Source organism: Poecilia reticulata, chromosome 9 (genome assembly GCF_904066995.2).
Source record: "Poecilia reticulata chromosome 9, P_reticulata-male-v2, whole genome shotgun sequence".
NCBI classification, from domain to species: domain Eukaryota; kingdom Metazoa; phylum Chordata; class Actinopteri; order Cyprinodontiformes; family Poeciliidae; genus Poecilia; species Poecilia reticulata.
This window is the reverse complement of record NC_088838.1, coordinates 14,290,152-14,311,815: the sequence shown is the minus strand read 5'-3', so window position 1 is coordinate 14,311,815 and position 21,664 is coordinate 14,290,152. Positions and strand designations below refer to the sequence as shown.

At 40.6% G+C, this 21,664-nt stretch overlaps 1 protein-coding gene across 5 annotated transcripts in view; it reads right to left on the bottom strand.

The window, feature by feature from the left end:
* The window catches only part of adgrv1 (adhesion G protein-coupled receptor V1), a 108,603-nt gene that overhangs the window by 41,700 nt on the left and 45,239 nt on the right, over window positions 1–21,664 (bottom strand). For 3 of the 5 annotated variants that reach the window (XM_017306772.2, XM_081610572.1, XM_008418938.3), the window contains 43 exons: window positions 21,332–21,410; window positions 21,105–21,243; window positions 20,515–20,656; window positions 19,828–20,093; window positions 19,538–19,713; window positions 19,283–19,410; window positions 19,018–19,199; window positions 18,761–18,907; window positions 18,568–18,648; window positions 18,185–18,449; window positions 17,061–17,183; window positions 16,213–16,435; window positions 15,904–16,108; window positions 15,645–15,791; window positions 15,253–15,508; window positions 14,277–14,479; window positions 14,023–14,199; window positions 13,715–13,897; window positions 13,438–13,617; window positions 13,106–13,270; window positions 12,895–13,015; window positions 12,562–12,685; window positions 12,323–12,461; window positions 12,017–12,199; window positions 11,647–11,882; window positions 11,396–11,544; window positions 10,467–10,665; window positions 10,099–10,318; window positions 9,774–10,013; window positions 9,545–9,694; window positions 9,238–9,458; window positions 8,410–8,689; window positions 8,136–8,279; window positions 7,263–7,434; window positions 6,978–7,119; window positions 5,983–6,890; window positions 5,105–5,222; window positions 4,815–4,986; window positions 4,483–4,725; window positions 2,823–3,230; window positions 2,261–2,433; window positions 1,923–2,169; window positions 1,619–1,758 (listed from right to left, as the gene is read on the bottom strand). In XM_017306772.2, the coding sequence (XP_017162261.2) occupies window positions 1,619–1,758; window positions 1,923–2,169; window positions 2,261–2,433; window positions 2,823–3,230; window positions 4,483–4,725; window positions 4,815–4,986; window positions 5,105–5,222; window positions 5,983–6,890; window positions 6,978–7,119; window positions 7,263–7,434; window positions 8,136–8,279; window positions 8,410–8,689; window positions 9,238–9,458; window positions 9,545–9,694; window positions 9,774–10,013; window positions 10,099–10,318; window positions 10,467–10,665; window positions 11,396–11,544; window positions 11,647–11,882; window positions 12,017–12,199; window positions 12,323–12,461; window positions 12,562–12,685; window positions 12,895–13,015; window positions 13,106–13,270; window positions 13,438–13,617; window positions 13,715–13,897; window positions 14,023–14,199; window positions 14,277–14,479; window positions 15,253–15,508; window positions 15,645–15,791; window positions 15,904–16,108; window positions 16,213–16,435; window positions 17,061–17,183; window positions 18,185–18,449; window positions 18,568–18,648; window positions 18,761–18,907; window positions 19,018–19,199; window positions 19,283–19,410; window positions 19,538–19,713; window positions 19,828–20,093; window positions 20,515–20,656; window positions 21,105–21,243; window positions 21,332–21,410 (8,596 nt within the window). The remainder of the gene's footprint in view (window positions 1–1,618; window positions 1,759–1,922; window positions 2,170–2,260; window positions 2,434–2,822; window positions 3,231–4,482; window positions 4,726–4,814; window positions 4,987–5,104; window positions 5,223–5,982; window positions 6,891–6,977; window positions 7,120–7,262; window positions 7,435–8,135; window positions 8,280–8,409; window positions 8,690–9,237; window positions 9,459–9,544; window positions 9,695–9,773; window positions 10,014–10,098; window positions 10,319–10,466; window positions 10,666–11,395; window positions 11,545–11,646; window positions 11,883–12,016; window positions 12,200–12,322; window positions 12,462–12,561; window positions 12,686–12,894; window positions 13,016–13,105; window positions 13,271–13,437; window positions 13,618–13,714; window positions 13,898–14,022; window positions 14,200–14,276; window positions 14,480–15,252; window positions 15,509–15,644; window positions 15,792–15,903; window positions 16,109–16,212; window positions 16,436–17,060; window positions 17,184–18,184; window positions 18,450–18,567; window positions 18,649–18,760; window positions 18,908–19,017; window positions 19,200–19,282; window positions 19,411–19,537; window positions 19,714–19,827; window positions 20,094–20,514; window positions 20,657–21,104; window positions 21,244–21,331; window positions 21,411–21,664) is intronic. The other 2 variants (XM_081610571.1, XM_081610573.1) reach the window with 1 other exon arrangement.

Here is a 21,664-nt window from a genome sequence, read left to right as displayed (position 1 = left end):
CTTTTCCCGTTAATGTTTGAGGATTTTTAGATCTCACCCACCTGAAAATAGAATTTAAAATATGTGTGAGTTGCATAAGGGGGATTAAGATTTTTCAAGCAAAGAAAAAAATCTGGAAAATGGTCTTTACAGTGATGAAAATCTAAGAAAATAGACCATATATACGTTTTTCCGAGATGTGTGGGATTTACGGAAACAGCTAACTAATCATAATGGTTATTTCTTCTCAACCTTTTGCTCTCTCGGCCTCACATGTATTTTCTCTTCCCTTGTGTTTATTCATCCCAAACAGCTTCACTGGCCAAACCAAACCTGCCAATTTTTAACTTGTAACAGCATGTTCCAGCCAAGTGTTCCCATTCCACGCCCTAGAAATGTCCTCCAGAAACTGACTCCGGGTGGGAGGACACAGAGTGCAGCAGCTGGAATGTCCAAATATGAGAACAGAAAAAGACATGAAAACTGCTCTGGCCTTTAAGGAGCCTTAATAAGAGACCGAACTTGGACTTTTGACCGGTAAGAAAACTGTTCCTTGTCACAAAATAAAAGTTAATAGCTGAGAAATAAAGAAAGAAGGAAATTAGAGAGGTTGAGGCAGCGAGAGCCGGAGTCAGTGACATCTAACTCAGCCATTGCTGGCTATTTAAAGGGAAAATATCATAAAACATTGCTTTTTCTGTGCTTGAGAAAACAGTACAGAATTTATCTGCGCAACTAAAGTCAATTAAGTAAACTTTGGCACCTCGATGGTGGGGAATATATGTCATTGAAGCGTTGTTTATATGGGTGAGAGGTGGGGGGACGTAGAGCATGTCGCACAATGAAATAATTAACCCCTTCTATTTTGATCCTAAGCCAGATAAATTCATGCAGTTTACCTCATTTGGTCTTTGCTAATTTCTTTATTTGTAAAAGGAAGGCAGTGAGCAATTGCAAATACACACCACATTTTTTTCAGATTTTCACTTGCTAGAATAAAACCATACGATGGAGTTTGTAGTGAACACAGTTAGGATGATTATAAGTGATATGAACACATTTCTAAGGGGCTTTATATCCCAAATAAGAAATTCACCTGTCATTTACTGATTTCAACTTTTTATTAGAATTTGGTATGTCGAAGACAAATCCAAACCACCTGCCCAGTGCCAAACTGTAAATGAAGACCTTTAACAGCCTAAGATTAAAACCTTCAGGCAAGTAAGTGCTGACATATATTTTAAAGATGGGTACCTTGACTTAAAGTAATGACATAATATGAGCGGTTTTAATGGAAATTTAAGCCTCTACAACCAAATTACGGGTAAATGGATTGAATTAATATACACCCTTCCAGTCACATTAACCACTCAAATACTTTACACTACAGACTCACACAATTATACACTGTTTTTTTAGGGTTAAATGTCCTGCCAGATCACATCATATGTGACAAAAGGAAGCTGGAATGGAACCAATAACATTCTTATTGCACAACAACTACTATACCACTGATATGAAAAGGTCCCAAAACATGTTAATAGAGACTTGTTTTTCATTGAACCCTAAAAAAGTTAACCCTAATTTTGTGACAAACATATGTCTATCTGTACATGACTCTGATCACAAGTGTTTTCACCTTGCAGTGGTTTGGTTCCAAAGAAGGCACACAGATGCTCCTGGTTTAACTTGCTGACCAGGAGCGTTGACGCGATATATCACCTCACTGCCGTCTTCTAGGGGTCGTGACCCTCTCTCCTGGAGACTAACTGAAAATACCTGCAAACAGAAGCAGCAGCGGCAGAGAGATCAGCGTCAGAGTCTAAAACAATTAAGATATTTTATGTTTTTGCGACAATGCTACCACCTAGTGTTTGAAAAGAAATGTTAAGTAAAATAGTTGTCCGCATGAATGAGTTCAAATTACGCAAGACGTTTCCTACCTTCCCACTAACAGCTGTGACTGTATCATTGGTAAGAAACCAGTGTTCAGTCCTGAACTCGGTTAGCTGAATCCTGCTGAGGTTCCTGCAGTCTGCTGACGAGGCTGCTGGCACTGGCAGCAGCGCATCTGGAAGCTGGAAGAAGTCAGCATTACGGCCCCTGTATTTGTGTCCATTAATTTGGGTTGGGTACCACTGGAAGGCAGATATGGTCATAAATGGGCATGTTTCCATGACAGTGCCCATTCTGTAGAAAATGAAAAAAAAAAGGAAACATTTGTAATATTAAGGATTGTGATTGTGTATTTCATTGAGTTTTAACCATGCAAAACACTTACATCTCACACTGGAGATGAGAGATAAGGGAGAAAGCAAATCGCTCTGCCACCTCAGCAAGGTGACTGAGACCTCGGGTGTCAATACGGCTAGGACTGGCCAGAACGCATAGTAGGTCAAAGGTCAAATTTTGGCTGCTTGAATGTAGGGGAGTCCGCTCTGCCTCTGCAAGTACCTGCATCAAGAAACAGAACAGCTTTGAATGCAACCGGATAAAAACAAATTAAATACTTTACAAAAAATGATGTATGTTGAATTACAACAATGTCTCTTTTCAGCGTCATTCAGTTACTAGCATCATGTTGAGTGACATTTGAAATATTTTTTAAATGAACACCTGTAATTCAAATGTGCACCCTTTTGCATAAAGTAGTAATATGATTTTTTTTTTCTTATGGAAAGGAGCAGCAGCTCTACTCCAAGCTCTCTCTGAATGACATTATCTTTACGGATCAGTTCTTCTTCCATGTGGAGAAAGTTTATTTCAGCTGCTTGTGTCTTGTCTTTACCAGTATATCAAATGGACTGTGTATAAAACAGCTGGTTTCTACTGCGACCTCTTACCTTCCCAAAGGTTTCAAGAACAGCTGTCATCTGCTCACGAGAGAGAGCCGATGTGGATTTACTCTTAAGTCCTTGCAGCACCTGATTTATTATTGTTGGGTTGAGAGGCTGATGTAACGGATCCAACAAGCTCCACACAGACTGACTTGCTGCGTTTGACACCAGAGTCACATTGGCCCGTCCAAACTGGGAGTGAACACTGGCTCCTCCTGAAGGTCTGTACAGCTCCACCTGGAAGCGCTTCGGTGTGGGTGAAGACGAGGCGAGGTCCGGCGTCAAGTAGATATCTAGTGTTGTCACGTGGCTCCCAGGTTCAAAGGTTACTTGACCCTCTTGTTTAGGAAAATCCATCCCCGATTTAGCAGGCCAGATGACATAAGGACCAACCATCTCTTCCTTGTTAAGTTCCTAAAGCAGAATGAAACATGTCTTTGACATTCAAAGAAGCACTGTGATTATTGCCAGCGATTATTAGAACTGCCTGTACATCAGACTTTTGCTTAAACGCACTTCTGTTGAAGACCAGAGCTCACCGAGTCCGAACTCTCTCTGTAATGCTTGTTTATGACCACACCGTATTATCTTTGGTGAAAGTCCTTCTGCACTACTCCTGGCTTTTATCATCCACATCCTCTAAGAGATGAAAGCACATCACCAAATGTGTCCGAAAGGTTGTTTTTTTTTTTTTTTTTGGAGTAGACTAGAGACTGGCTTTAATCTCCAATATCAAAAGCCTTTACTTCGGATAGTGCAAGCAATTGATCTGGGTGCAGACAAAACAAAACATCAACTTTCAGAAAAATGTAATTTTGGAGGTAGAACATGGGGAAAACTTTGGCTGGGAAAACCAAACGCAGTGCAGACAGTTTTTATCCACAAAGCGCCTAAACCTCGCCAGCGGCTAGCAAGCGAAAGTCGTTGGGAGAAACATCAGAGACAGGCAGCACTGGACGCTCTTCTACTGCTGCTGGTACCGAATATAAAATGATAGACCCGACACCGAACCGACAACCAGACTCTGAACAACTGACCAGACACAACAACCTACATTTTGGATGTATTGTTTTTACATCTAAAAAAAAATATTTCTCATCAAATAAAGCCTATTGCTAAAACTAATTGTAGATCCCTTTCAAAACCATACATGCTTTTAATACAGTTTATCATGAATCCTTGAGGGTTATAACATATTTTAAAATACATTGTCTGTTACATGGTTTGGCTTATCCTTCTGCAGACTGAGGGACTGGTGTATTTTAATAGCCAAGCATATTTTGGTTTTATGTCCTCAGACCTACATGCATCAGCAAAATCCATGTGGTTGCACTTTTGGGCTCCAGGATGTTCTTTTTGCTGTATGTGCCAAAGGTCTGCACAGAGTTTGAAACAAAGGCATTTAATTATAATTAAAAGCCTAACTGTATACCTGGAACTCTTAGCCAAATGACCTAAATATTTAGAATAACATCTACTTGAACATTTTTAAAGACTTCTAAAAGATTTAAAAGCAGTCAAATCTATCTGTGGATATTTAGTTGAAAACACTGAATATGTAAGCATCGTTTGTAGCATGTGGTTTGTCATGTCATAACTTTACCAATACATTCTGAGTACCATTTCTGGTAAATAAACCTTAGAAACAAAGTAAATGATCTCTTACCACTGTGTGATACTGAAGAGTCATGGCTGAAGCTGTGCTCGCTTGCCTGTAGAGCTGCAGGCTGAGCCTTGTGGTCATCACAGTAGCGACTGGCAGTCTATGGCCCACAGAGAAATACACAACGCCCTGCGGATTGTCGCTCTCCGCCAAGGTGATGTTGGCAAAACGAGTTGTCTCATTGATGGAGGCACCAGCTCCCACTTGATAAATCTCCACCAAGAACCAGGCCTGGTATTCTGGTTCCTGGAATAAAGCAGATGTGTGACTCATATTCAAGGATGAAAAACACAAATAAAATGATATAATGCACATTTTGGCTGAGGTTATTTTACCACGTCATCCAGAACCTCCAGAAGGAGAGCACAGAGGATCTTTCCTCTCTGACAAATGGCCACTCCTGAAGTCTGCACAAGCTGTGAGGTTAGGTTGACTCCATCTTTAACCAGGCTTAAAGATTCCTCACTGAAGGTAGCCCTCCAGAAGACCTGCAAATCTTCAAAAGCTCTAAGCAGCAAAAGAAAACACATCGTTCTTTATGAACAACAAATCAAATTCCAGTAGACGAGATTCATTTTCGTGCTACTAATTTGAAAAACTCTATTATTTAGCTTTATTTCATTACCTGTTTTCCTGTCTCTGTAGGTAGAGCAGAGCAGTTCTGTTCACTGAATCTTCGTCGAGAACTTGACCCATCAAGGAGCCGAAAGCAAAGCCTACAATACCGTTATGAAGGTCACTCCCTAATTTGGAAAGAAGGAGGTATAAAAAATAAAACTGGATTCAAAGAGAGCAACATAAATTAATAAAATAATTTTAAAAAACGGCTGCACAGTGGAGCAGTTGGTAGAGCTGTTGCCTTGCAGCAAGAAGGTTCTGGGTTCAATTCCCGGCCCGGGTCTACATGGAGTTTGCATGTTCTCCTTGTGCATGCGTGGGTTTTCTCCGGGTACTCCGGCTTCCTCCCACAGTCCAAAAACATGACTGTCAGGTTAATTGGTCTGTCTAAATTGTCCCTAGGTGTGAGTGTGTGTGTGCATGGTTGTGTGTCCTGTCTGTCTCTGTGTTGCCCTGCGACAGACTGGCGACCTGTCCAGGGTGAACCCCGCCTCTCGCCCGGAACGTTAGCTTCAGATAGGCACAACTAAGGGACCCAACCCCACTAAGGGACAAGGGTGTAAAGACAATGGATGGATGAATTTTAAAAAACCCAATGATTTTAGAAGTATAACTTCAAGCCTAGATTATAAATTGTGGGCTATTTGGTCTAATCTTAATCTTTGATAGTGTGTCAATTATGGGAATACATGACAAAGTGCTGCTGTTTGCACTTTCCTTTCAGGACTCCAAACAACAGCAAAAGAGCTCAGAATACATCCCTAATAATACTGTAAATACTCATTTATATACACCACTAAATAATAACTTATGTCAAGATTATTTATTTGCACATGTATAATTTTTAAAAATTTACAAACAAGTCAGAAGAGTTTTATGTTTTACCAAGGATAGTGATCTTTACAAATGATCCAAAGCCCTGGGATGGTCTGTCAGCGATCTGAGCTCCTCCTTCCGGATCACTGAGGTAGATGAAGAATACTTCCTGTCCCTCTGGCTCAGAGTCATCCAGGATGATGAGGACAACTTCCCTCTCTTTCTCACCATCTTCCAAAGACACTACAGTGGACTCCAAGCGAAAGTCCTGCTCTTCCTTTGCGAGAGCTCTGTTGGGCTCCAGAGTGAAGGGAGGACGTGTTATACTTCCATCTGAGTGACATAACATAATTAGCACAAGCTTGAGAAACACTACATTAATAATGGCTGCTGTAAAAGAAACCAGACCTCCATACGCCTGGACCCGAACCCTCACAGTCCCTGCGACACCGTCTGACCTGCGCACCCGCAGCACAACCCTCTGCTCCTGCTGATCTACCTTGTCTCTGTCCTCTTGCACCTGGACAAGCTCAGGTCCAATGCTCAAAACTCCACCAGTTACATCACTGGCCAGAATGGTGACAGTAGACACCCTGTGCTGTGGATTGATGCGAGGGGGCGCATCTGCCCAGGTTGAATTTGGAGTAGGGATCTCAACATGCGTCAAGTTGACGTAAAAGTACTCATCGGGCTCTGACAGGGCATCGTCAACGATTGAAAGGTGGAAGGAAGCGTTTGTTTGTCGAGGTGAGTCGAACAGCATCCGGCCAGCTGACACAGCGACAAAATCCTCTCCTGCCACGGCGCTGCCCCCTGATGTAGTGTAGGACAGGAAGGTCGTGTTACTGCGAGACCCGTAGAGCTTCTGAACGTAAAGTGTTATTGTCTGGATGTCCTCTGCGATAACAAGTTTCCGGGAATCAGGAGCAAACTGGTAAATACCCAATGGTTCCACTTCTGCCACAGTAAAGCCTGACCTGTCAACAAAGGCAGACAGACTTAAGAGTCCAATATCAGTTAGTTGAATGTTCAAGTGTTGCCTAAAGCCTTCTTTAAGCTACTACCTTAACTTAACAGCACCCTCTCCACCAATGTCCGATGTAGGATTGGTGAGGTGAATAGCATAGGAAGCAGCGTCTGATGGATCAGCAACAGCTGTAAAAGCTATGGCCTTAGTCCTTTCTCCGTGCGTCAAGGTGAGAGAACCTAAATACAATGAAAGTATGCAACAGTTAGGATCTGTGGAAAGATTTGACATAATAATATGTGTGGTTTACAAACACAGAAATTATACTGATTCATTTGTTGATATTTTATTACTAAACTTGATCCATTTCAAAGTATCCTACCTGAGTTTGGGACTATTTTCCCAGTTTTGAAGCCAGATGGATTCTGCCCTGAAGGATAACCAGCTTTCCACTGCACCGTGACGTTACCAAAACGCCCCGTTCGAGTCACCTTTGCCTCACATGTTCCTATTTCTACACTTAAAACTTGCAGAGCCAGTGAGGCAAATCCAACCTGAATAAGTACAAGGGAAATGAGACAATAAATCAGGGGTTAAGTGGTATACCACAAGGTAACATGCTTGGTCCTAAACTATTTATATTTTACATAGACTACAGTAAAGAATAAGATATAAACTATTTTAAATATATTTTTTTATGTTGTATATTTGTCATTTATTCTTTAAGATATTTTAGGGTCTATTGGCCTTTATTTAAGAATAAGTAAAGACAGGGGAGAGAAAATGGGAAGTCATGCAGCAAATGTCCTGAGACAGACCAGGACAACCATGTTGAGGACTACAAACTCTGCATATGTTGTGCACACACTACACACCGAGACACCCAGTCCATTCTATTATTGTTATATTATATTACTTTTGTGTGAATATCCATGCTGCTCTCATTGAACTTTCTGCTGTGACACCTGAATTTCCCTGCAGAAAATGTAATGCAACAAATATAATGTAAAGAAATATTTAGTCTTATAATACATATGATGATTTAATTAAATCAAAACCAGGTTCTTGAGAGTGCCAATAGTCTAAGCTGTAAAGGAAGACTCATGTAAAACAAATAAAAATAAAATGTTAAAACCACTAAAATCAAATCAAAGCCATTCAATTTCCCACTGTGGGGCAAGGAATTATATTTTTATTCTATTCTGTTAGAGCTTATGATTTATTATGTGGAAAGAAAAACACATTCACAAGTCACCTCTGAGCTGGCAGCGTCTTCTGGTATGGTCACTGCTGCAGAGCTGCCATCATAAAGCAGACGTGGCAAAGAGCCTTGGAGAGCGCTGACAAGTCTAACGTCAGTCAGCTCTACTGTAAAGCTTTCACCCAGTGACAAAAATGCCTAATAACAGAAAGACAGTGTGAAGAAAAAAATTATTCTTTAAAACGGTATGTGCTCAAATCATTTGATGAAAGGTGTACTACTTTGCCAAATGCATGTTTTCTTGGTCAAAAAGTATTATGATCCTTACCTGGCTACTGATGGGGACTCTGATTTGACTATAGGACTGGCCTTCTACCATAAGCAGCCTTCCTTCAGCTCGGCCTCCCAGCATCTCCTGGATGTCCATCAGCTCAGCTCCCCTGCCCCTTATCTTATAGCCAACACTGGCATTGCCAAACAGCCCAGCAAGTCGCGTTACGTTCACAACCAGAGCTCTAGTAAGCAGAGACCCTGAACCCACCACCACTACAGCCTGCTGTCCAGAGTCCAGAGAAAACACACCATGAGGATCATCATTAGCAGGCACCCTAAAGGGAAAAAAGGAAGGATACTTAATTGCTATTTTTGACTTCTCTTTTAAAGCTGTTGCCAACATTTTGTTTTAAAACTTTATAAATATAAAGCGATAAGAACACAAAAAAATTTAGAAAATACTATATCTAAAGTTTTGGTTAGTGTAAACTGTGAACAAATTTACTTTCACGAGAGGATAATTGATTTTGCAATAATGATAAATGTTCAGTAACTCTGTCCCTTTCATGTGAACAGGTATATTACACTGTGAAGGTCTATCCAGGCCAGAATTGGCCAGAAAAGTGAATCATTATGCCCAGGTCACATGGAGCAGCTCTGTTTCCCTCAGTGACACTAAGTACAATGTTTTCATTCACTAAGTGAAAATAACAGGCCATAAAGATTGTCAACTTCAACTCACCTTCAAAAATGTTTCAAGCTAAATTCATATAGGTTTTATTTAGTTTACTGTCCATCTGTAGTAGTTTCAGAATTGTATTCTTTAATCAAATTACTCAGTACATTGTGCCAGAGTGATTCTAACATAGTTTTAATGTCAAACCTTATCTGAGTTCTGATCAGGTCTGGGTTGGCATCCAGAGTCCCTCCACCATCCACAGCTACAAGCTGGACAACATAAATCTCCTCCAGCTCTGGAACTGTGTCAGGCATCAGGCTCAGGATGATCTCTGCCTCCCTTTGGCCTTCCACAATCATCACAGAGCCCACTAAGGCCAGGAAGTCACCCGTTATATCTGAGTCACTCTGAATCTGCCACCGGACCTGGGAGGAAATGATGGTTGTGTTAGCAGTTTTACTCATTTGCTTGACAGAGAGGGACGAAATGTAGATTTATGATGTAATCTTACTGTGATGTTGCCCATAGTTCCCTCTCTGCGTGTGACCAACAAGGAAATGTTGAGTGGGCCTTTTGCCTCTGTAGACTCATTGATGATGCGTTGTTGAAGAGCATCAGGAGTGAACTGGACTATACCATTAGGGTCTCCAAACTTCTCTATCTGAAAGAATAAGACAGAATTTTGTAGTTAGAAGTTGCCTATATTGATTGAGATGGAGAGCTAATATTTAGCAAAGTACCTTGAGTGTTACTGAACCGGCCTGAGGATCAACATCCATGTCTCCAGAAACAACGCTCAGCTCTATAACAAATGTTTCTTCCACTTCCACTTCTCCATGAGGCAGAATCCGTAGCTCTATGATACCCATACTCTCCTCTCCATCTCTAAAAAAGAAAGAGCCACTTACAGGAGCTCTAAAGTCAGTATTTAAAGCAGGCAGAATGTCTCTGCTGTTAGGACCGAGGATGTTCCAGACAACCTGTGAAAAGGAAAGACGTGGGCAAAGTGAGATCTGCCAGAGGACAACATGACGTTATTTTCTCCTCCAGAATAATTCACTATACCGTTGCATTTCCCAAAAGGCCTCCTGCTCGTTCCAAAACAAGGCTCAGCTTCAAAGTAGAGTTCGGGTTCACCACTGTGATTACACTTTCATTCACAAAGCGGACCTCTCCATTCGGAGAGTCACTCTTGCCAATGGTGACCCTTGCAACATAATTGGAGCCCAGAACTGCTCCGCCAGTGGATCCAATCAGAACTACTTCAAATATCTCAGAAGGTTCACTGAAAAAAGAAGAATGTGCATTATTTAGTTTATTTTGTTGAGTTAGAATCAACAATAAAATGTCAATTTTTATTGACCCCATACTCTCCTTTGTTTTTTCCTTTGTGTTTGTTTTTTTTATAGTGTCCAAGTAGCCGATCCTCTTACCTGTCCATATCATCTACAATAGTGACATTGATGAAGCTTATATTCTGGCCACTGACAAACACCAGCGAGTCATTGTGCAGGATGTAGTCGAGGTTAGGCGTCGCACTCAAGCCTCTTGAAATAAAGTGGGCAGAGACCGTTCCATAGGAATCCACTCTCCTCACCACTGGGATCAGCACATAGCCCACATCTTCCTCAACTGGAAAAATAGCAAGTCAAAATGCATCTTTTGCCTCACTTATACATATCATTTTACTGTCTTAGCCTAAATGTTTTTTCACCCTCAAAATGACATAGTGGGAAATGCTCATTTCTAATATCGTCAGATAATATTGTAAGGGCAGCAAAGAAGCTATTTCTAATCAGTCATCAGTAAACGGTTAGGATTGGACAGAAAACTTAAAGTTGCTCTTCCTGATCAAGCCCCTTTCTGGCTGTTTTGTCAGGCAAAATCTTACAAAAAGGTGTGTGTCGTGTTGAAAGTGAGATGATTTATATATGAGCTTTCCTCTTATCTAACACAGCTAGTTCACAATCCAGCCATGATTAAACTGGTATCAAAACCTACTGATAGAGTATTTTTTCCTCATTCCTCCAGAAGCAGCTTGGAGATGAACAATATTTCTGGAACACCAAGCCACAAAGCTAAAGTTATAACTTGGCTCAGGGGACAAAATATTTAAATTTGTTCCGAAGGCAATCCAGATCTCAATACAATGAAGAGCCTATAAATAGGGTTATTTTATTAGATGGATTTCTCAATAAAAGCAATTGAAACTTAGAAAAATTTATGTTATTGAAATTGGGTCTACCATAGAAACTGACATCCCAATCCAACATACTGAAAGTTACGAAGCAGTTATCTAGATTTAATTTATCGTGGTCTATACAGTTCATAACAGAACTGTTTCTGTTTGCTTTTGTTTTACCTGTAATGTTAAGGAAGTCCTGCCTGAACTCCAGGATACCTTCAACATTGTCATTCTGCTGTATAACCACAAGAACAGAAGATATGTTTCCAATAGCTGGAGGTTGGTCCAGCTGCAGTCCGGACTCCCTCACTGTGTAGTCCACCGCACTGACCACCAGAGGGAGACAAAGAAAAAGAAATAAGTAAGAACAACTCAAGAAGACAAATGGAATTCTGTCTAGTTATTCACATTTTAGAAAATGTAATAACCTGAGATTGAGCAGCTCTACATGGGTAATGTTAACAAAGAACAGTTCAGGTCTTTCTGGAAGATTGTCATCCCGGATATGCAACGTGACATCTTGTGACTTTTGGCCTGGCGTAAACAGTAATCGTCCTGATGCTGGAGTAAAGTCCATTCCGCTAACTGCTGTGTAGCCCGAGGTCTGATAAGACACCAACACACTGCCCAGACTGCCATATGAGCGAATCACTGTCACATTAACCTGCATAAAAAAATCATAATAAAAAAAATTTAAATAGAAAATTAAACCATTGTTGTTTAGGGGTATCAGCACACTGCTTCAAGAAATTTCCCTAAGTGAAATACAGCATGTCTGTCTAATTATAATGACCTCACCATTTCCCCCTCTTTCGTTGTGAGCTGGAGTTGGTTGAAAGAGAAAAGTCCATGAGGAAGATCACTTGCTGCCATGGTAACCCTAGCATCCCTGGCAATGGGGCTCACTTCCAGCCCTACTGTCGCAGAGGTCAGTGAGAGCTGGTACTCACGTCGCTCTTCTGGGAGTTCATCATCAAGGACCTGTCACCATAATTCATATGAATAAACTTCTATTAAAGAATGCCAATTTTAATGCTGAATGTTTTGCATATGCTATAACAGACCATAATTATTCTTTCGATGAATTCCATAAACACTAAGTACCTTCAGAGTAATGGTGGCAACAGACTGACCATCACGCATAGCGACAGTGCCAGAAATGGTTTCGAATTCAGAAACCAAAGCTGGAGTAATATTCCAATACACTTGGACATCTCCAAAAGTGCCTGGACCTCGCACAAGGCTGTGCAGAAAAACACAAACAGGTGTTTCATCACTAAAATGTAAAACTTTTTTTTTCTCTCTCTCTCTCAGTTGGAGACACAGCGCAGCAATTATCTCACTTGACCACGGCAGTCCCGTTGTAGTTTCCGTGAGGTTCTCCAATGATAACGTTCCGAGATGACTCTGCTATTCCGATAATCCCCAGTGCAGCTTTGTCTGCCCTGATGGTGACTGTGACCACTCCTGCATAAGATTCATTAGAGAAGTTATTAAGTAAATTAAAAAGTAAGACTTTATTTTTACAGGGTTTTATTTTAAGTTAGAGTATTTATTGCATATAATACACAACAGAAAATGAAGAGGACAATGAATATTTGCTATATTATAAACCTGAGTACATTTCCTCAGTAAGTTAATATGCTTTTAGCTTGGCATTTTTATGTAATACATACCGTGTAAAGGGTCGATGACAGCACCACTGTCAGCAGGAAGCAAGCGAACAATGAAATGTTCATCTCCTTCCAGCAAATTATCAGCAAGGGCTCTGATCACAAATGACTTGACAGGCTCAGTCTGTAAAAGAAAATACAGACAATGTTTGCAATTTTATCCTAAGTGGTTCTTATAAACAATGGATCAGCAAATAGCAATTTTATACTACACCTCAGTGAAGACAAGTGTCCCATTAACAGGAGAGAGATCATCCATAGCTTGGTCTTCCACCTGCCACGCCAGCACCACTGCGCCTTCACCTCCTGCACTACGCACCACCGTGAGTGTCGCCACAGCTGAAGGATCATTCACAAACTCGGGCTCACTAACAACAATCTGAGAAATAAAAAGAATAAAAACACATATTGGTAAATTTTAAAATAAAGGAAAAAATAATGTCCTGGCTCTTAATTTATCAGCAACATGAGATTTTCCAGATGCTACAAACCTCTTCTGTGTATTGTGTGCTTTTAGAGTTAGGTGAACAAATATATTACATTCACCTCCAAGTCTTGAAATCCAAATCGTCCGAGAGGAGAGTCATTGGACGGAATCACAACAGTTACAAAGGTCACTTGTCCGAGGCGAGCGCCGCCGATCACCCGTAGCAAATCCACTCTGAAAGTCTCCGAGGCCTCTACTTGTTCATCGTCCAAGATGGTGATGGCTATAGCAGACTCTTTCTAATGTTTTAAGAAATATACAACCCACGATGTAAGGCACTGAATATTATGCTCAGAAATGTTTATTATCAGCTCAGAACACTACGCCTTGATTTACCTGGCCTTCTTGAAAAGTGATGTTTCCCGATGCAGGGGTGAAGTCGTTGAGGTCAGCTGTGATAGACTGAGCCTCCCAGTAGGCAACCAGTCTTCCACTTGTGCCGGCAAGTCGTACCACAGACAGATGGAGGACATTGTCTGGAGGTGGTATCTCATAGGCAAGAACACTTCCAGGTAAATCCTGAACAAGATTAACAGTAAAGTTTTTTTATGGTAAATATTCTATGGAATATGTTTTCCATAGAATATGGAAAACATATTCTATTTTCCACTCCCCTTAATTCACCTTTTTTTTTACATTCTCACCTCAGATATGTTGAACTGCAGAACCCCTCTTGGATCGTCGTTCTCCTGGATGGTGATCTCTGCTACTTCCATCCCAGGCCTCTTTAGACTTGGCTGGCCAGCTCCAACAGACCCACTTACTAGCTCCACTCCAGTGATGTTTACCAGGAAACTTTCTGCAAGCTCTGGGACGTCATCCTACAATATGTTCATGTGCATTAAATAAAAGTGAAAAAACAACAGAAGATTGTGAATTACTGATCACCTGTCCTCACCGGTAGAATAGTGATAGAGACGAGCGCCACTGTGGCACCGTTGAACATAATAATGGTGTCGTCTCTGGCTATGTAGTCTTTTCCTGCAGAAGCCTGATTGGAAGGGTGTTGGTTCAAGGCTGGTTTTGTCTGGAAATGGACTGCCACTTGACCTGATGATCCCTGCTCCCTTACTACAGAAAGAGTCACATTGACTGGAGTTCCTACAGATTGGAAAATAATTAGATTAAGGTAAGTAATAAACACCAACAAACCAGATGATACACAATCACAGTATCTACAGTGCCTTGCAACTTAACTTTTGTGACAGCAAACTTTGATGTATTTTCTTGGTATTTTATCTGATAACCCAAGGAAAAGTAGCATAAATTTGATGCTTTTCCTTAGCAGAAAATTGGAAGTTGTTCAGATCAATAGAGGAAACTACTGACTAAGCAGATCTGAACGCAGACTTTAGAGATTTTATTTTAAAAAAGTAATGTCATGCACACCTATTCATTGTTATAATGCCTGATATGAAAAATGACAACAACATGAATGATCGTGGTGATAATATGACAAAATATGGAAATATTTAAGTTGTATAAATACTTTTACAAGGCACTGCATGGATCTGGAAAATTTCCACACAAAAAATGACAGTATGCAAATATTCTACATTAGTAGGTATGAACATTTAAATAAATATTTCTCCAATGCTTTAATTAATAAATATTATTTAACTATTTCATGGATTAATCAAACCAATTACATCTCATCCTACAAATCAAAACATCTTGGCTGTAGTAAATCTTAAGGTAGCAATTTTTTTCAAAGAATATAAAAGGATGGTTGAGTGATTACTTTGAAAATATCAGAAAAATTTTACTACATGATATGCAAAAATTATAAAGTGTAACTCAATAATCTCTCAGAGATCATTGAGTTACAGTTCATAGATTAATATGTAAGCATCTGTCACTTATTGATTTCTTACTCTGTGGTTCCTGTGTTAGTGTAAACAGGGAATCCAGATGCCATCCGATCACGCCGTAGGGGGAGCCATTTGGTAGGATTGTAAGGAGAGCCTGAGCCCGCTGCCTGTCAATAACTGCACCTTGTTGGATGTTCTGAAGGCCCAAAGTGGTGACGTCCCGGATGACGATTATGACGCTTTCAGATAACTCAGGCAAGCCATCTGCTACTATGGCTAACGAGATGATGGCTACAGTCTGACCTTCAGAAAACGTCACCTGTAAAGGAAATTGCATTTCTGCACTGAATTCCGACATTTCGATACAAAATTAACGGCAGTGTTTATCTTAAAAAAAGAATTTTAGAAATGGTGCTAATGCATTGTGCTCTGCGTAAGCAGCAAAAGTTACTCACCACTCCGGACGTGGGGTAAATGTCTGCCAAACTACCGTTAGCTGCCCAATGAACAGTCAGTCGACCAAAACTTCCTCTTCTTCTCTCAACGTTGAGAGAAATTAGATTATTTTGTTCCAACTCCTCCACCTCCATGTACAAGGAGTTCTGCAAATATATGTACAGTATACAGTATATGTACAATATATGTAGAGCGTAATACTTAGAAATACTTTTACACAGTCAATAACACAATGAGAACCTTAAAATGAATTCTCACCTGAGCAAAGCCAATAACTCCATGGGCATCATCATTAGTTGGGACAATAATTGTTACCTCACCGCCAAATCCAATCTCTGCCCCTCCTTTTGGATTCTTCAGCTTAACCTCGAAAACCTCCTCCACCTCAGGGATGTCATCATCAATGACATTGACTGCTAGATCAAGTTCCCTGTCACCAGGAGCAAAGTATAACTCCCCGGAGCTGAATATCAGAGAAGAAAGAGACAAAGACCCTGTGTTGTCCTTCGATTTTAATTGTTTTTGTTAAAACTAACCTGCGTTTGATATTTGTAATCCAGGGCATACCTTGGTATGAAGTCAGACTGATTTGAGACAGAGGTGAACTCATAGATAGTGGAGCTATTATCATCAGAGGAAGTCAAAAGGGCCTTTGTGCCATTGAGAGATGGGACCATGAAAGAGAGGAAGTTGTTGGCTCTCGGTGCCCTCAGGATCATGGTGAATAGGTTGACATCAGATCTCCAGGAGTAAATGAAAGAGCCATTTCTTCCAGTTAGCAGGGCGTATGCTAAAACACAAATATCTCTGTTTAGAACACATACATTTAAGAAAGTTCCACTTTTGTCCTATCCCTCCACAAAACGTTCCCCATGTGCATAACAAATGTAAGAGTGTAAAGTCGTGTTCTTGTAGTGAGGCGTGTAGTGTTTTATTTGCTGGTCTTCTTTGTTTTGTGACCTCCTGATTAAGTTGCCTAACTGCTGGCCACTCCTGTCAGGGTTCATCAATGTTCCATGTTTTCTGCATTTGTGTATAATGAATCTCATTGTGTTCATCTGGATCTCTCAAACCTTGCAAATGGCTTTGCCACTGATTTTCATACAGATAAATGTCAACGACTTTGGTTCTCAAAGGTTGTTGAACTTCTTTAGGTGAGGGGATGCTTTTTAGGATCTCACATTGTGTTGTCAGACAGACTGCATTTTTTTCCACCTAAATTAAATCAACAGAAAACTGCTTTCTGTATTTAATCTGATTATCTTTTAGATTAAACTTTCTTAGATGATCTAAAAGATGTGACACAAGTAAAAACGCAACAAATCTACAAATTTTCATGACGCTATAAATCTTCCGCTATTTTACATTAGCGTTAAACCTTTACAAAAAGAGTTGATCAGGATATGAGTGCTTACTGATCCCTGACGGCACAGTAAAGGCGTGAATGGAGGCGAGTCCTGGGTGAGGAATGGACTGATGGTGCCGTGGTGAAGGTTCTGCTAAACTCCACCGTAATACTTCGCAGGATGGAGAGGGACCTGTAAGAAGAAAACAGAAGCAAACGAAGAATGCCTCAGAGAAATACGTTGATTCACACCAGAATAGCATGTTTATGTAACCACTCGCCTGACTGACACACCCAAGACTGAATAATTACAACTTCTGGGTCCTTCTGTGGTTCTGCTGTGCTGCACATTGAGGCCTTTCCACAAAAAGCCACAACAGGTCAAAACTAAAAACTCACCACTTTTTCAAACTCAGAAGGATCACATCATTTCATAATAAACAGAGCACTGCAAAAATATATAACCAAACCGAGACTGCAAGTTTTGCAATCATAGAGGGAACAAAAGAACAAAGATGTTTAGTGAGCAATAAGCAGCTTCTGTTTGTTTCACCAACATGCTTGCAGTCTGTAATAAAATCAAACTGTAGCATAATTACCAAGAAGATATAGATGAAAACAAAGAAAACATACAATGCATTACATTCCTGTCTCCATACTGTGGATTAGTCCCACTTCACAGGCCTCCTAGACTTTGCTTATATAGTGAGCCTAAACATAATTTTATCTACGGACCATTTGTTGATGCTGTTGTAGTTACAGTTTGCTTGCCAAATCACTTCAGATATTTTCTGATATCTCTACATGTTTAAACATCCAGGTATCAGCTCTTGATTCTAATTGGTTGGCTCTTTTTTCAAGTGGGATTCATTCACACTTTGCATGTTAGCATTTAGCCAACTGGATGAACATTTTTGTGTTTAATGCTCATGCCTGACCTATGTGCCACAGCATGCTAATGTGGGTCAGTTGCTATGGATATTAACGCAGCACTCCAAAACAATATTGCATTGTTATGTTTCCCTAATATTTTGCAGCACAGATTTTAAAGAAGCATCAGACTCTGTATTCATAAACGACTACTCCAAAGCCTGGGTAGGCGTTAGAGAAAAGAAGTGCTCATGGAGAAAAAAAAAATGTCTGCTGCTCATTAGAAATTTAGTATATTTTATAAACTCATACACGTTAGATCACCTTCAACAGCAATCAGCAGCAGAGTATCCTCTCTTCTTGTGTTGACTACGTCCACTTGAATGGCTCTGCCGGAAAGTGGAAGAGTTTGTGGATTCTGAAATATGCCATTGCTCCACTGAAGAAGCTGGCAGCTCCCACTTTGGCTGTCAATGCAAACCAGCAGATAGAGCGCGTCTGCATGAATAAATGGAGACAGACTCAGGATGTCCTGTTCAAAGTTGAGAGTCCCATGGAGTGCAAAGGAGCTGCCCGTCCAAACAAAAATCTAAAGAATCGGGGGGAAAAAAGAAAATGAATTTATGTATAATCTGGAGACATTTATATTTTCAACTACTTAAAAAAAACAACTGAAATTGTCTTAAAAGTGGCAGAGTGTGCATCACCTGGCTAGATGCTATTAGGTAATCTTTGCCTTCAGTGGACAGGTGTTTCACATCCAGGGCTTCGACTCCTATGATTTGTTCCTTTAAAAAACAAAATAATATATTCCATATTATATAACCAACATGTCATAACAATATAGCAATGCACCAAAACATGACAATAATGTCGTGATATGACTGATTTTATACTTGCCAGTGTTATATTGAGGTCCTTCTGAAGTTTAAAGATGCTAAGGTTTGCAGCAGGGTGGAATGGAGGGCCTCCATGAGTAATGGCAATGTAGGTAGAACCATTGACTACAAACCCAACACACGAGGCTGGGTCTTGGATTCTGACAGACTAAAACAATCAGAGAAAAATAATGTTGTTTAATGAATCCCTCGTATTCCAATAATTCCTAGATTGAGCGAGAACATATTGTGCTTTTTCTGGTGGAATATCCAGGTTACCTCTATTGGCACAAAAACACCTTGCCACCGATACAGTGTCGCTAGAGTGCGGACGGCCCCAGCCGCGGGCTTCAGGTCAAGCCTTAAAGCCAGGGAGGAAGACTGTGCTGGAATGGAGCACCAAGCAGATGTAGGGTTGTTCTCAAACCTCTGATACACACCAACGACTGGGAGGGGACCCGCTGTAGGAAGAGAGAAGAGCATTTTCTGAGTCAAAGAAGAGCGCAATAAGAGATTTAGATAGATTTTTACTTTTTAGCCTCACCAGAAGCCGTAGCTGTGTCAGACTGCATGTCCCACTCTACGCTAACCGCTGACTCCAAGCCATTACTGCGAGAGACAGTGAGGAAGACAGCTCTGCTTCCTTCTTCAGCCATCACCGCTGTGCTGGTTCTGAATAGAGACACGACAAAAAACCCTATGTAGGAAATGCGGTTTTTAACTATTTAAAACATGTGATAGGTCGTAAGCAGCAGCAGCAGCATTCCTTTCAGATCCTTTGATAAAATTGCACTGAGACCTGTTGAGAGAGGGTCCGATTCGGAACAAGCCAGAAGGGGCCAGGTTCTCCAGGACAGTGACAAGAATTTGTAGCTGGTCCCCAAGCCGTGCACCTCCTGTTGGGTTAAAGAGGGTCAATGTGAATGTTTCATTCCCTTCAGGTTCAGCGTCACGTATTGCTCGGACCTCCAGCATCTGAAACAACAGGAAAAATAAATTAGCACTTGATCTATGAGAGCTTATCGAATTATTATTTATTTATTTTTATTTATTTCAATGTCATTTGGTACTTACATTTGCTTAACTTACCTTAAATCGGACTCCATCCTCCAAAACTATGAAACCCTGCGTTGGCATCACATCTCCCTCTGCCAGGCTGCCGTTGGCATCCATGATGGTAAACTGAACAGTGACTGTGCCAAAAGTGCCTTCCTCTGGGTTACGGACCACGTACAGTTTAGCTACGCTGTCACTCAGTTGTGACGTAGAGGTAGGCTCCCGTAACAGGAAGTGATCACTGGTGTTAAAGGAAATGACACCATGTCCATCATCACTGGCCAGGATATTTACAGTAGCTGTTAAAACAGACAAAGAAAGTTAGACATTGTACTGTGGGTTATTAAATATGAGACATGATTGAAGTCTATCACTACAACAAACGTATCAAATGTTTTACAAAGTGAAAGGGATGTTGACTTAATCTCACCCACCTCTTTCAGCTTTTTTTTTTTTTGTATTTTTGAACTACAACTAAAGAAAAAGCTTTGACACTAGTTAGAGAGCTAGTGGACTGGTTTTGTTAAGAGGGACAAGTAAATATCAGAGCACTATGGTTTCCAGCAGGGGGGGATTTACTGGTGTGAAGAGAGTAATCTTAATGACTTTTTGTTTGAAGAAGAAAGTGCACACTCTTTTCCAGTTATGTCTTGAAACATCCCACTACTTACTTTTGTTTCTGCTTTTAAAAACTTTGTTCGATGCTGTCCTTTTTCCTACCTGTAGTATTTCTGCCAAGCTCCAGTCCAGGTGAAGGCTCAGACAAGATTAGCTGGAATCTCTCTGCTCCCTCTGGAATTGTGTCATCAATTATCGGCACCTCCACAAATTTATGCCTTTCACCGTCAACAAAATGGAGCCTCTGGAAAAAGAGAGGGAGTTAAAAGTGAAAACTGACACTCAGTCTTAAATTTACAAAAGCCCTTAGGTGCCTAAGTTCAGGAAAAAGGTTAGAGTCAGGGTATACTTTCTTTATGCCACAATAACTCCTTCATGTGTATGTAAATTTGTAATGTTAACCGGAGAAATATTAAATGCAGATGTTTTCACTTTTAACGAAGCACATAACGATGTTCCCACCACCGTGTTTCACCATGAGGATGGTGGGCAAAGTTGGTTTTAAACCACACGGCATGAAACCCAGTAAATTTTCTTTTGGTCTGGTCTGAACAGAGCATCTTTTTTTTCCACATGTTTGTCTCCTGACAGCTAGTAGAATACTGCAAATAGGACATTCACAGTCTAAATACATGTGTAGAGTGCTGACTCTGTGTGTAATAACAAATACTTGAATCCTGGACATTGCTAACCGTTTCGCTAGTGTTGTAGTCAAGTCCCTGTTGGGCTTCCAAGTTCTGAGCAAAGAAGAAAAGGGAGACATTCCCGTATGTCCCTTTGTTCCTGTACGCCACGAGAGTCAGTACTCCGATTGTCTCATTCACTTCGTACCTGCAGACAAGAGCGCATTTCGAATAATTTTTTAACACAATGTAGGCATATATTTAAATGGTACAAATTTGTGGATGTTTTTTCTTACATGGTGCTTGTCCATTCAATGACCCCTCTAATCCCATCATTAGCAACAATGGTGACTTCTGCCACCAAGCCACTGGTGTCTAAAGGAGTGCAAACAGAGAGAGAGAGAGAGAGAGAGAGAGAGAGAGAGAGAGAGAGAATGGAAATTATGTTCTTACTGTGGTTTATAATTTAATAATTGTGCTTTAGTTTTTCCGACAGGCTTATCTGAACTGCAAGCAGCAAAAAAGCTGGGAATGGAGTAAGTGCAGGGGCTCTAACTTTAATCATGGCAAACGCAAAGGATTACAACTAGGAGGCATCTCCTGAGAAAAGCCTGGGAGGCGGAGGAGCC